The sequence below is a fragment of the Epinephelus lanceolatus genome, chromosome 17 (assembly GCF_041903045.1).
Source record: "Epinephelus lanceolatus isolate andai-2023 chromosome 17, ASM4190304v1, whole genome shotgun sequence".
Taxonomy (NCBI): Eukaryota; Metazoa; Chordata; class Actinopteri; order Perciformes; family Serranidae; genus Epinephelus; species Epinephelus lanceolatus.
The window spans coordinates 21,196,053-21,209,101 of NC_135750.1; the positions used below are offsets into that span (position 1 = coordinate 21,196,053).

At 37.8% G+C, this 13,049-nt stretch overlaps 1 protein-coding gene across 1 annotated transcript; it reads right to left on the reverse strand.

Moving 5' to 3' along the window:
- Nucleotides 1–1,212: 1,212 nt before the first annotated feature.
- eif4e1c (eukaryotic translation initiation factor 4E family member 1c) lies at nucleotides 1,213–10,519 on the reverse strand. Its single transcript, XM_033612425.2, has 7 exons — nucleotides 10,401–10,519; nucleotides 9,202–9,287; nucleotides 4,358–4,453; nucleotides 3,999–4,062; nucleotides 3,705–3,818; nucleotides 3,438–3,577; nucleotides 1,213–2,412 (listed from the first exon to the last, which is right to left on the reverse strand). The coding sequence occupies exons 1-7, from the start codon at nucleotides 10,416–10,418 to the stop codon at nucleotides 2,298–2,300; spliced, it is 633 nt and encodes a 210-aa protein (XP_033468316.1). The 5' UTR covers nucleotides 10,419–10,519; the 3' UTR covers nucleotides 1,213–2,297.
- Between the last annotated feature and the right edge of the window lie 2,530 nt (nucleotides 10,520–13,049).

The following is a 13,049-nucleotide window of genomic DNA, read 5'->3' on the forward strand; positions in this document are numbered from 1 at the left end:
TAGTGGCATTGTATTAAAATCGTAATAGCTGTATAGCATATTTTCTATGTGTGCTAGCATGGAGCATACTGACTCAACGTTCAATATTAGTTCTGTCAAAGCTACAGCAAGCGTCACTGTACTCCTTAGCTTAAAGGTCCAGCGTGTAAGAATAGGTGGCATCTAGCGGTGAGGCTGCAGATTGCATGTATCTAGATCCAGTGTTTGGTTGATCTGCTCTAGCCTAATTTAGAACAACATGGTGGAATCCCTGTTATAGGAATGGCGCCTAATAAGACAACGGAAAAAGAGTTCTTATTATCAGCTGATAATAAACAAAAACATAATGATGAATATTATATTTAATTTCTGCCGTTAGATGCCCCTAAATCCTACACACTGGACCTTCAATAGAAACTATACACTTGGTTTTAATGAGACACTGAAACTGACAATGAATGTTATACTGACACACATCAAGTTCCGCCCTGGCACTGAGCACTACTGAAAGCCCACTCCTACTTGACCTGAAGGGACTGGCAGGAGTGTGAACAAGCAGCACAGCCTGATATTCAGTTCTGTGGCTCACAGGAAGCCAGTGCAGTGACGCACGAATCAGGGTGACGTGGTCTGACCTCATGCTGCTGCATTGTGAAAAGGTTGAAGCTTTTTAATTGCGTTTTTTGGGGAGACTTGTCAAAAGACCACTGCAGTAGTCAACTCTGGTGGGAACAAAAGCATGAATGACTGCTTTCAGGTCTGCTTTTGACGTCAGAGTTTGCATGTTCTCCAGGTAATCCAGCTTCCTCCCACACTGCAAACACACGCAGGTTAGGTTAATTGGTGACTAAATTGCCCATAAGTGTGAATGCGAGCATATATGGTTGTCTGCCTCTAGGTGTCAGCCCTGTGATAGTCTGTCGACCTGTCCAGGGGGTACCTCATCTCTCACCCAGTGTCAGCTGGGATAGGCTCCAGCCCTCCTGCGACCCCCAACAGGATGAGCGATTACAGAAAATGAATGAATTCTAGCTGTTTATTACAAAATGTGAATGTTTTTCAAAATTGAATGGGAATTTATTACAAGCCACGGGTGTCCTCCACTAATATATTTTTTTGTGCAGGTTGCTAGAGCTAACTAGCAGGCTCAAGTGTTATTTTTCCATGATTCAAGTTACAGTTTTGACATTACGAAACCATTAATGTCCACAAAACAACACAACACAGTTCCGGTTTTAATGCAAAGCACTTAACCTTTACTTGAAAGAAGGTAATATACATCCTGGAATTACAGATAATAAAAGATACATTATGAGCAAAATCATTTCACAATGAATATCATCTTTCCTTTTGCATTAACCAAGAGAGGAGTGCGACATTATCTACAGTTTTTGTTAGGAAGAAAACAGTGAAAAGCACACCTAATTCTGTCAGCATCTTTACTTTATGGTACACTGTAAAAAATGTCATCTATATGCAGTAGTCCACATTATTGACCTTAATAACAAAAAAGGAGAAAAAAAAAACAATTTGAAAAAACACATATTTCATGGTTGTCTTTCAACTAAGTAATTCAACTGCAATGCATACATTATAAATAAATGTAAGGGGAAGAGGAAAAAAAAAAGTTCAAATAGTACTACAAGCAATATTCCACAATTCCAGCATGGCTGAAATAATAAGTGGCCGTAAATCCAAACCCTATAATTTGGAGTGTGACCACAGCTTTTACAAACCTCTAAGATACTGTAGATTCTTCAAGCTGGTGTGTCTGAAAGCCTGACTCATGCTTAACACTTCCGGATAAATCAAGTTAAAATTGCCCTTAAAATTTGTTCCGTGAGAGGATAAGTTGCCTACCGTCTTGACCTGTGAGGTGAGAAACAGTTTTTGAGAGGAGTAAGAACTCAGCATGAGAAAAACACAAGGCTGTATAGTTAATATATTGTTTTGTTTTGTTTTCTTTAACTCCAAGCCATTAATGAAAAGAAAGCTTTTTTAGCTAAGCCAGGGGAGGTCACTGGTATTAATCACAGAACTCTTCAACTCTAAAAAGGAAATCATTTGTGTTCTCTAGCTCACATGTGACATCTTGAGCCCAAATACTCCTTTCTGGCCTCCTCCCTATATATAACCATCACCCCACTTTGTTTCTCGTGTTGGGGGACGCTCCAGCTGTACACGCTATGAACAATTCTCTTTTCAATAAAAAGGAAAAGACACTACAGTAGTTGACAACTCAAAAATTATTATTGTGATGATGCAGTTTGGTAATTGTTTAAATCTACAGCAAGTTGAAATGGGGGTGGAGGAGTTTTTCAAACGGAGTACATGTTCTTGGTGGTGGATCCGCTCTTGCTGGATGTGTCGTCATGTGACTGGTAGCCGATCATGGCTTTCATGGGGAGGTTCAGGCGCTCTTTATAATTTTGCCTGTGGAAAGAGACAAGAAGGTGAGTACTGCGTGAAGACTAGTGCTGACTTAATGTCTCCATCTAGTGGTCAGCTATAGTACTTTCCATCACTTATACTATCATTGATCAAACTATTTGTACAGCACCTTTCTAAGGGTTAGTGCAGTTTAATGTGCTTCATAGATAAATGACAAGCCGCAAGTGTACACCATAAAAACAAAAAGACAAAAACTATTTGTCAATTTTAGCCAAATGCATGCAAGACGACAAAAAGGAAAAAAAGTGATAAAAATGGAGTAAAATTGATTCAAGAGCAATTAAATTTATCAGTATCAGATTAAAAAGTCAAAACAAAGACAAATAAATGTATAAAATAATAATAATAATACATGTTACCATCATTATTATTGTAACAGATAAAATAATAAATGTATAAACAATACAGTAAAATTAGTGAACAAAATAATGCAAATAATAATAATTAACTGTTACCTAACAACACGAATTTTGACTGATTACTACCAATTAAAAAGTTATAATGGGTAAAAATATATAATAAAAATAATACACTGGTGCTTCGAGAGGAGATGACGAGAAAGTGGCGTCTGCTGTTGCCCAGACTGGAGTTGGACAACACTGCAAGAGCAATGCCATGATGTTTCTCCTGAGAGAAGACTACAGCACCCCTAAATGAGCTAATGACCCAGAGACAGAGGTGGACACAGAGCCGTTAGACGGTCCCAACAAACTCACCAGCACTGACACCAAAACAGCTCGACTCTGTTATTAAACCTCAACAGGTAACTCTTGCCATGTGATGCTAACAGTTAGCCCTGACACACTGTGTGTGTGTGTGTGTGCAGGATGGACGGTCTCTTAACATCCCTGTTGCAGAGCTCACACTGCCACAGCAGTGAGGCAAATTTGCATCCCTAAAATAACGTCTATAACATCAATGCCTGACTAGATAGGTAGATTTTTAGATGTTAAGATTTCAGCACTTTCAGCTGTGTGTCATTATATCCCTTTGACGAGGTGACTTACCCTATCGTCATGATGGCATCCCTGTTTTGGCAGTTGCTCGTCCAGATGGCTATTTTGTCACCTTTGGGTCTGACGTTGACCACAGCTCCACACACATCTTCACTTGCCTCATCAAACGACTCACCGACTAAACACAAGAGCTGCAAAATACACACAACGTGACACACCATGTGAATCATGCCATTCTTTTTTATCATGAATCTCAGCTGTTAGGAAGCTACACAGCAGGTTCATCTATGAGTCGCTCCACGAAAATAGTCCTCTTACCGTCTCCATCCAGTAGCGGTCCAGGTCATTGTGTCTCTGTTGCTTATTGAGAGTCATCAGCCATCGACCCCCCAGCTTGTTTCTGTCGTCCTCCCACATCGGCTTGATCCCATCCTGACGCACAAAGAGAAAAAGCTGTAACACTTCATTCATGGTTTCTTGAAAGTGTGGCACTACTATGAATTAGCTGTCAAAAGTTAAACTCTGCTGTTCAAACAAGTCTAATTTTACATGTTGTAAACATCCCAATGGTGTAAAAGGGATAAAACAGATATTATTTAAAAATGGCCTTACCTTAAATAAACAATAATCGCAGCCAAAGCCAAGTTTGCTTGGTTGCTGTATGTGGTTGTATAATCTGTAAGAAACACAGAATGGTGTTAAGAGTCTTCCAAAATGTTGACTTCACTGACAGTATGCAGCTTCATCTGCCATGGTACACACCAAGCCCCTTTTACTTGGGGCATGCTAATATTTATGAAACAGACAACAGAAGAAAATGTAAGCATAAACAACAAATTGTTTGATGCTCAGGCTGCCTAAGTTAGTTAGAAATGATTTAATGAAAGGATATATATCTAAACTCTCCACCTATCCCTCTAAGAATCTATAAAATTATAATTACATTACAGCATTAGTAGAATAATACTTACGCCCAAAAGTCCTCCACTGTGTCAAACTTGGAAATGAGACGCAAGTTCTCTGTCCAGCTTTTGCTCTTGTCGTTTTTGAAATACCACAGGGCCCATCTGAGAGAGGGAAACACAAGAAACAAAACACTCAGTTTCTGCAGCACTAAAGGGACAGTTCATCTCAAAATCAAAACTACTTAACTTTTTAACTTTTGCTTCTGAGCAGTAAACATTAATGTAATGTAGCCATTAATGGGGTCTTCCTCAACTGAGCTGTAACGTTAGCTAGCTCAGTGGTGCTAGGTGAGCTACCAGTAGATGCACGGTGATGTGGCTGTAGGTGTAGTTCAGTAGAAAGACAACACTTCCCATCTGAAAGTGCAATCTAATTCCATTATTTTCTAGAGGACGCAGACATCTCTACGGTCGATATCTCTAACACTCAGCTACTCACACCAAAGCAACCGAGACTTATTATAAATAGCAGTACAGGTAAGAGGAAAAATGTATTTTTGATTCAAGGGTGAACTGCCCTTCACAATAAGAATCATTTCTTTATTTTACTGACAGTTTCTTTTTTTGAAAAGCAAAACAATATAAGAATATGTCTCCATCCGTCTCTAGTCTGAGAAAACTTCTAAAATGACATTCACCGTGAGTGCTATGGTATAAAAAACAAAATTACCTGAAACAAGTGTCCTAATAATACAGACATGTACCCTATTTCACAACAGAGCACAACAGCTTGTTACAAAAGCGTGCATATCGATGCAGAAGAACAGAGAACACCGGCCGTCATCAGCACTACAAGTGCAGCCTTTGTTTGTGACGCCCGCTGTTATTCTTTCATCTATTCCCAGGAGGGATGGGCCAGGCAGGGGAGGGGTGAGGGCAATGAGAGGACATTAGCCGAACCCGGTGCCCCCCCTCCACCACAACACAACAGTAACCAATCATCAACCCCACCCATGTGCCATAAACAGAGGTGTTAATAACGAAGATAACCCAGAGCATTACACTATATTCATACCATGTAGCAACTCCACTGACACATATTATTACACAACAGCAGCAGAGAGACGAGACACCGCTCAGGCGAGACTCCTCTGATGAACCCAGCTGAGGCCACTGTTTGTTTACCTGCCTAGTTGTGGCATGTACACAAACATGGCAGACAGTAGGTCAAGGTAGTGATGGATTATCGAGGGCCCTGCTCCTTGTGTGTCACAAAAATTTGTCTAATACGACTAATACGGCACGGACCAATTAAAAAGACTTTAAAATCTCAATCCAGTAAAGCGGTTTCCTCAGGCGTGGGCGGTAGACTGTGTTGCCACACACAGGTGTAGCTATCTTGGCAAAGTGCAGGCTCTTGTTTTGACATGAAGGATGGAGACCAAACAAGAATCAACAGAGTGGTTCAGAAAAGCAGTTACTGTGTGGCAACATTTAATCAATGAGAAATGGTATGAGAACACACTGAAAAAACAAAACAAAACCCAAATACAATATCTTGATCTATTTAAATTATTGTTATGCTGCTGATATAGCAGCATATATCAGCTGATTTAGGTTTTTCTTGCCTGGTTGGACAAGGTCAGAAATATACTTACCCAAAGTCAATTTTTTGTTTTATTTATTAGCAATTATCGCCTGACAACAAAGACTAAAGTTTACTGTCACGTTTAATCTTTATTTTGTCCACAACCTCAAAAGGTGCCCATCTAAACTCCAGGATAATTTTCATGCTTGCCTGTGCTTCAGTTCATAAACTTTAACCGTCGCCATTTTCTCCTGAGTCCCTGAAAGGTACTGTGCATGTGCACGAGAAGAAAACCAGATGTCTCTCTTCCTAGCTACTTCCATCATCAGCTCTAGATAAACAATCTTCAGAATTCTTTTTTTTGTTTTTTACCACTTGCCCAATCAGGCAAGCAAGTTGCTAGATTCACTAGCCCCAATAGGTGTTTTACTTACCCCAGGCAACAGGGCAAACTTTATTGTTGAGCCTTGTTATTGCCGATAAACGTATAGGGGTGTGTGTCAGCTATTAGCAAAAACCGGCAGTACAGAAATGCCAAACTAGGTTTGAGGTAATTTAGAAATAGTGTCACAGAAATAGAAAGTGTTTTTTAACTGCAAAATGTCTAGCTCCATGTGTAACTCAATCGGCAACAAAAAAAAGTAAAGCGTTCTGTCTCAAGATAGTTTGTTACCTCTGCCAACAAGGTCATGTTTTCAGGTCAGTTTGGTTGGTTAGTTTTTTTTTTCCAGTTTTGTTTGTTAGCGGGATTACAGAAAAACTACTGACGAGATTATTTTTAATAAAACTTGATGAAAGGGTGCAGCATTGGCTAAAGGAAAACTCATTAAACTTTGGGGTGGCTCTGAATCACAAGGCAGATAAAAATTCTTTTTCACTTTTGTTAACATTGTGAAATAAGGCATTTGGCCTTGTGGAGGTCTGCATTCTCTCAGTGACATTTTAGTTTAGCCAATATATCATTACTGAATTCTTTTACATTCCAAAATATTGACATCAGTGCTGGCCTTAAAATTCAGTGCCATAGGGACTTATAGGGCCAGTTTTTCAGACACCAGAGGATCTTGGCATTCCCTTCTAAAGGACTACAAATATTTCATCCATTGATATCTCTAAAGAGAGGAACAGCCTTGACTGGAAATACAATCACAGCAGAAAAAACATTTTTACATTAACATTTTTTTTTTGGGCTAACATTTTTAGCCCATTTATTAGACTGTATATTAATGCAGAATATTTTCCACAGTGTGCTGTAGGTTTTCTTCCGGCAACTGTTGCTTTCCCGTTATTTTAGTACCGTATGAAAATCACATTGCATGACTTGAAACCTGAAAGTCATCATCATGCCTACTTATGTTACAGCTAGGTAACAGAGACGTGCAGCCTGTTCAAGTCCATATGTAGTTTCACCTTTACAACTCTTGACAAAAATAAAAGTAGATATGATATTAATACTGTTGCCTTTCCAATCTCAAGTAAGTATCGGGTCTCTACTAGTGGACTGTTAAATATTTTTAAAGGGACCAGTGTGGTCAGTCACTTCACTTGTCCAGACATCTGAAAAAGCCTGCATCTATGCTGGTTTGACTTCACTGACTGGTTTCTCTTTTAATAGCAGATACATACTTGTTCTTGCACTGAGGAAAAAAAGTTTTACAATAGATATGTTACAACATGCAGTCAGTTGCCAGTTTATTAGGTACACCTAGATAAAACTTATGCAGTGTAATGCAACAGTCCTGCAATACTTTCCACCTTAATTACTTTTATAATGTTCAGTTTTAGTTGAAGCTGTTTTGGAGAGATGTTGACTCAGCTGTATGGTACTTTTGGAGGATGTAGTTTGTGGTGCTGTTGAAGTGTATTGCGTTATACTGACTGCTATTCTATCAATTGGTCTACCCCATTTGTATCAATGAGGGTGAGCTAAATAACAGTAACACATCTATAATACAGGGTTTAGTGCAGGACTGCATTAGAGAATTTTAGTAAAGTGTACCAAATACACTGGGTGTATATTTGTAAATAATATTTCACAATACACCAGTCTTACAAAATTCTAATTAATTCCACAAGCTAGGACTTCCTTATAATGGAGAACAAATGTGAGGCAAGACAGCAACAATGACAACGAGCCCTCTCTAGCTGTGGCATCCACCATTACTGGTGCTACAGTGGAGGCATCACACTAACAATAACCCAACCAAAGCATGTTTAAATCAAATATCTGAGCACCTAGGTTAATGTGGTGCAGGCTAGAGCAGCAGATGTGCATTACCTTGACCTCTGAGGCTGGGCTGAACAAGCAGAATGAACTAGAAGTGACTTACTAGGTGAACTATTCAGCATTTCCTAAACTGACTGGACAATGCTCCTGAATAGCTCGTCACCACCGCAGAACTATGATAACATTTCTAAAAGGACAATAGTGGGAAACAATTGCAGCAGACAGTAGGAAGCAGAATTCTTTATTCTTTGCTTCTGTAAACCTAAAAACAGCCCATATGTTATCATTTACCTGTAAATCATTTACCATCATGATATTCCTGTGACTCTTTTCTTTTCTATGGCATCTTCAACAAAATACAAATTCAACAAAAATATTCACCAGATGCTACAAAGCTAATTTTTTAGGCTTTATAGGGGCTCCAAATAATTTTCCTAAAAATCTAATTGTTTAAAAACATGTTAATACAATCAACACACATCCTCAGGATCATTAAAGAGAAGTTATTTGACTATGTATCAAAACCAGCATTTACAATTACAAGTTACAATTGTACGGCAGTGGAACATTCATGGTTTGCAGAATCAGTAAATGACCTTCTCCCAAACAAGATGAAGATGAAATATTCTTTTCAGTGCAAAATAGAAGGTATGCAACCTCTATTTAATTTTCCAAATGTAAAATAATGGTTATCATGTTCTGCCAGAACTAGACTATTGACCTTATTCTACACACCTTTAAGAATGTAGCCTGTTTTAAACCGCTGTGTTACATCATTTATTTCCCTCTCGTACTAATTCTCAGTCCCATTATTTCTATCATGCTGCACTTGTGATATATTCTTGTCCTTTTTAACAGCCATATACCACATGACCAAGTATAGATTACAGTCTTTGTTGCAAAATGCCATAAAAATCTTCTTCATCAATGTGAAAGCTTAGAAGATTAAAACATACTGTTTACACAACAAGAACAGTATTGAAATTGGTGTTGTCTAAATCTCCACTAGTATCAGATTACTGCAGTGTGTGTGGGCACGAGCACCTCTCGGTTGCAATATCCTGTCAAACAAAACAGCAGCTGTTTTATTCTCACCTGTTTTGCAAGGGGTGCTTGATATACTGCTCAGGATTCGCAACAACTTGGCTGTCAGGTTGTTGTTCTTCAGTTTCAGGTGCTTTCTGCAGAGAGAGACACAAACACATCATATACTATATTTGGAGAAAGAAGACATTCATTCAAATTATGTCAGTCTCGTTTAAGTATCCAGAGATTGTGCAGGTTTTATGCAAAGCTGAGGTCAGAGAGGAACTAATATGTTACTAATCTTTTGACATGAGGCTAGATGTGGAGTTTTGCTCTCTGTTGCGTTACAATGCAACTTAAATAATGTATTCTCCTTATCTAAAAACGATTTCATAAACTTGTGTGACGAGTCCAGCTGGGCAAATGCCTTTTCATTTGCAATTGCCTTCTCAATTCCAGGTATTAAATGTAAAAAAGGGTAATTCTGAAAACTCATTTTTACTTTCTTCAACATTACCAAAACCATCTACCTGATGGCCATCGCATCCATTTTAGTTTTTGATTTTCACCACGGAATAGCTATCACACACACAGCTAAATATCTTATAAAACACTCACATACACGGTCACACTATCCAAATGTAAGCGTTATCTTTTAATACAGGCTATAAACCTAACTATTTGAGAGCACTGTCCTGCTATACGACATCATTATTTTAACAATTATATGTAACAGCTCACTGAAAACAGCTAGCATAAGGTTGGTAGGAAATTCACAGTGAGTAAAATATACGCTAACGCCACAGTTAGGTAAGTTAACATCGCTAGCATTAGTTTTAGCAGTCGTGCTAAGCTAAAGCTACAAGCTAGATACACACGTGTCAAGATTGTCAAAAATGTAATCGATAATATCGCAGCACGAGCATTTAAAGGTACAGACGGTTGATTAAAATCACCGTATGATATTGACTCTGATATCGAAGCAGATTAAAACAAATCATTGATTGTAGTTTGAATGAACGACGTCCAGTCAGAGTCCCTCCCTGCCAACAAAGTCAGGCACTGCCTTATCCATCACATGCTAACGGCTAACAGTGTTCCACGCGAAGTGACACATCTGTGGGCCGAAACACAGCCATTTCACCAAAATAGTTGGTGCCGTTTCAAGGAAGTGAGATTATAGAACAAAGTCGACTGGTATAGTGAACATGTAGCGAGTCTCTCCGTGAATATTGGTCGATTTTTGAGCTATCTCTTGTCTCTCTTACCGGCTCGGATGTCGCCATCTTGACAGTAGAAGTGTTCTGCCCGTTCAGCGCTTCTGCGTCACGCTCCAACCACTCACACACCTACGGAAGCCGAGGGAGTCCAGTCCGTGGTGGGTGACATTAAAGCAAGGAAGGTTCCCTCAAGGAAGGACACAATTCAATTTGGGATGTGGGGAAATAAAATGTAGCTCTAATAGACCATTTCACTGACGCTTGAGTCCACGATTTACTTCTTGTCAACTGCTAGGAAAATATATTTTATATATCAATATATATATTTATTATATATATGTACTTTTATCTTTTCCTTGGTCAGCTGATGTCATTCACATACACTGCAAAACATTCCAACAGGAAATACAAAGGGACCCATTCATTCCCAGTAAGATAACTCTTTGGCTTTGCTTTATAGTGAAATTAATTGGCAGACAATTTGGCGAGTTGAGGGCAAATTCTGCTTTAATAATAATGTTAAAGAAGTTTCCTTTAAAATCCTGCATCGAATATGTCCAGCAAAAAAAGATATTGGAGATATTTAGATTTGATATTAAATATTCTTGTACATTCTGTGAATTAGAAGAAGAAGCAATCTGTGATTTGCTTCATCACAGTATGTATACCAGAACATTTTGGGTGTATGTTCAACTTTATATAAGGAAAATTGGACAAACAATTTAATTACAGGATAAAGACAATTTTATGTGTTTTGAAAGTAATGAGGTAGAAAATATATTATTTTTTTTGTAAAAAAATTATTTTATTATTGGGAAAATTCCACATTTACAAGCAGAAGTGGGCAGACTCAAAACCGGATTTCAAGATTCAGGATTTTCTATCAAGAGCTACAACAATATGACACTACAATAAGAGGCCCTAAGAATAAAAAGACAATATAAACTAACTATGTGTTTGATAAATTCCATATGAATTAATGAGACAGTATTCTGGATCTAGATTACTTTTTTCTTTATTTATTTTTATTTATTTTTTTCTTTTGTTTAAATTTGTTTTTTTTCTCTGTATATATGTTCCCCCAGCATAGACAGTCTGTTTGTATATATTGTTAATGTACTTATGTTTGTTTTAATGAAGAATATACATAAAATAAAATAAAACAAAATTCAATTCAATTCAATTCAATTCATTTCAATTCAATTCATTTCAATTCAATTCAATTCAATTCAATCAAATTCAATTCAATCAAAGGTCCACAATCTCATAACCACAATAATAACTGACATGGGACTCCAGTTTCTTGTCTTGTTCTTACAAATCCACCTTCCAAACTTTATAAAAGACCCTTTTTTGACAGACAGGCACATCATAGAGTAAGGTAAAATCAAGGCTGGAACGGTACATGTAACTGATGACATCCATGTGATTCCTACTTTTCTTGAATCCTCACAATGATGTCCTTGTTTCTCTAACCGTCCATATATCATCAACCTTTCAAAGAATTTACTGTAAAGAGTAAGGTCACATAACTCTCTACTTAAATTCTGCACAGATGGTATTCATGGTGTAATCACCTCAACGTCATCACTACAAGTGTAGCTAATATTCAGTATTCAAAGCCTACACTGTTCAGAACTGTGTTTGTAGAAAACCACTGAGTCACTCTCTCATTCACTAATTCACACTCACTATAGTTTCCTTTATAATGAGCCGTAAATTGAGATTTCAGACAGTTATGAATCATTATCTTGCGCCGTCGTTGACAGGAAACCACAGTGCATTGTGCATATACTCTGTAGTAAAAATTTAGACAATGACTTCTTTGTCTTTGTCATGATAGCTCTGCAGCATTAGCTGTCAGTTACAGTCATTCAGTGGTGGAAAGTGACTTAGTGCATCCACTGAAGTCCTGCACTGAAGCACAGTTTTCAAATACTTGCCTTTCACACGAGTATTTCTATTTTAGTTAAATGATTCTTCAAAGATTCAGATTATTCATACAAAATATAATTAACAAATAAAACATAGGCTTAATGTATTATTATAGACTGAGAAAAGATTTGACTGATTTTTAAAATGGAAATTCACAAGGTACTCAGCAGTATATGAAGTAATTACAATTAGCCCTATACTAGCTGGAACTTAAAACAATGTACATCAATAATTCTAATCTAGTGATATGTTCATTATTCCAAAATGCTTCATCCTCATGAGTATTTTACTTCTGGTGAAGATAATATTTATATGCTACAATTTTGAGTGTAGGATTTTCACTTGTAGCAGAGTGTTTTCACACTACGGTATTAATACTTTTACTTAAATCTTACACAGCTTTATGAGGAGAGGCTCATGTCAAGGGCTCAGTCCATCGTGTCCGACCCTCTGCATCCTTTACATGCTGAGTTTCAGATGCTTCCTTCAGGGTGGAGGTTTATCCTTCCAAAATGCTGTACTAATAGGTACAGATAATCCTTTCTCCCATCTGCAATAGTTGCCCTTAATGGTCATTGATGCCAGGTCATGTTGTTGTTTTTTGTCCTGTGTGTGGTCTTGGTGTTCTGTATGTGAGCTGTATTGTCATATTGTATTGTTATGTCTCCCTTTACTGGCTGAAAACCAAATTACCCTACGGGAACATTAAAGTTTTACCTTACCTTATCTTACCTTACCTTAAGTAAAAGAAGAAGTAATCTT

Excerpts from the sequence above, each read along its gene's own strand:
- eif4e1c (XM_033612425.2), bottom strand. Across the intron at positions 4,063-4,357 it reads ACAGTGGAGGACTTTTGGGC|ATTATACAACCACATACAGC; the intron begins GTAAGTATTATT and ends TGTTTCTTACAG. Across the intron at positions 2,413-3,437 it reads GATGCCATCATGACGATAGG|GCAAAATTATAAAGAGCGCC; the intron begins GTAAGTCACCTC and ends CTCTTTCCACAG.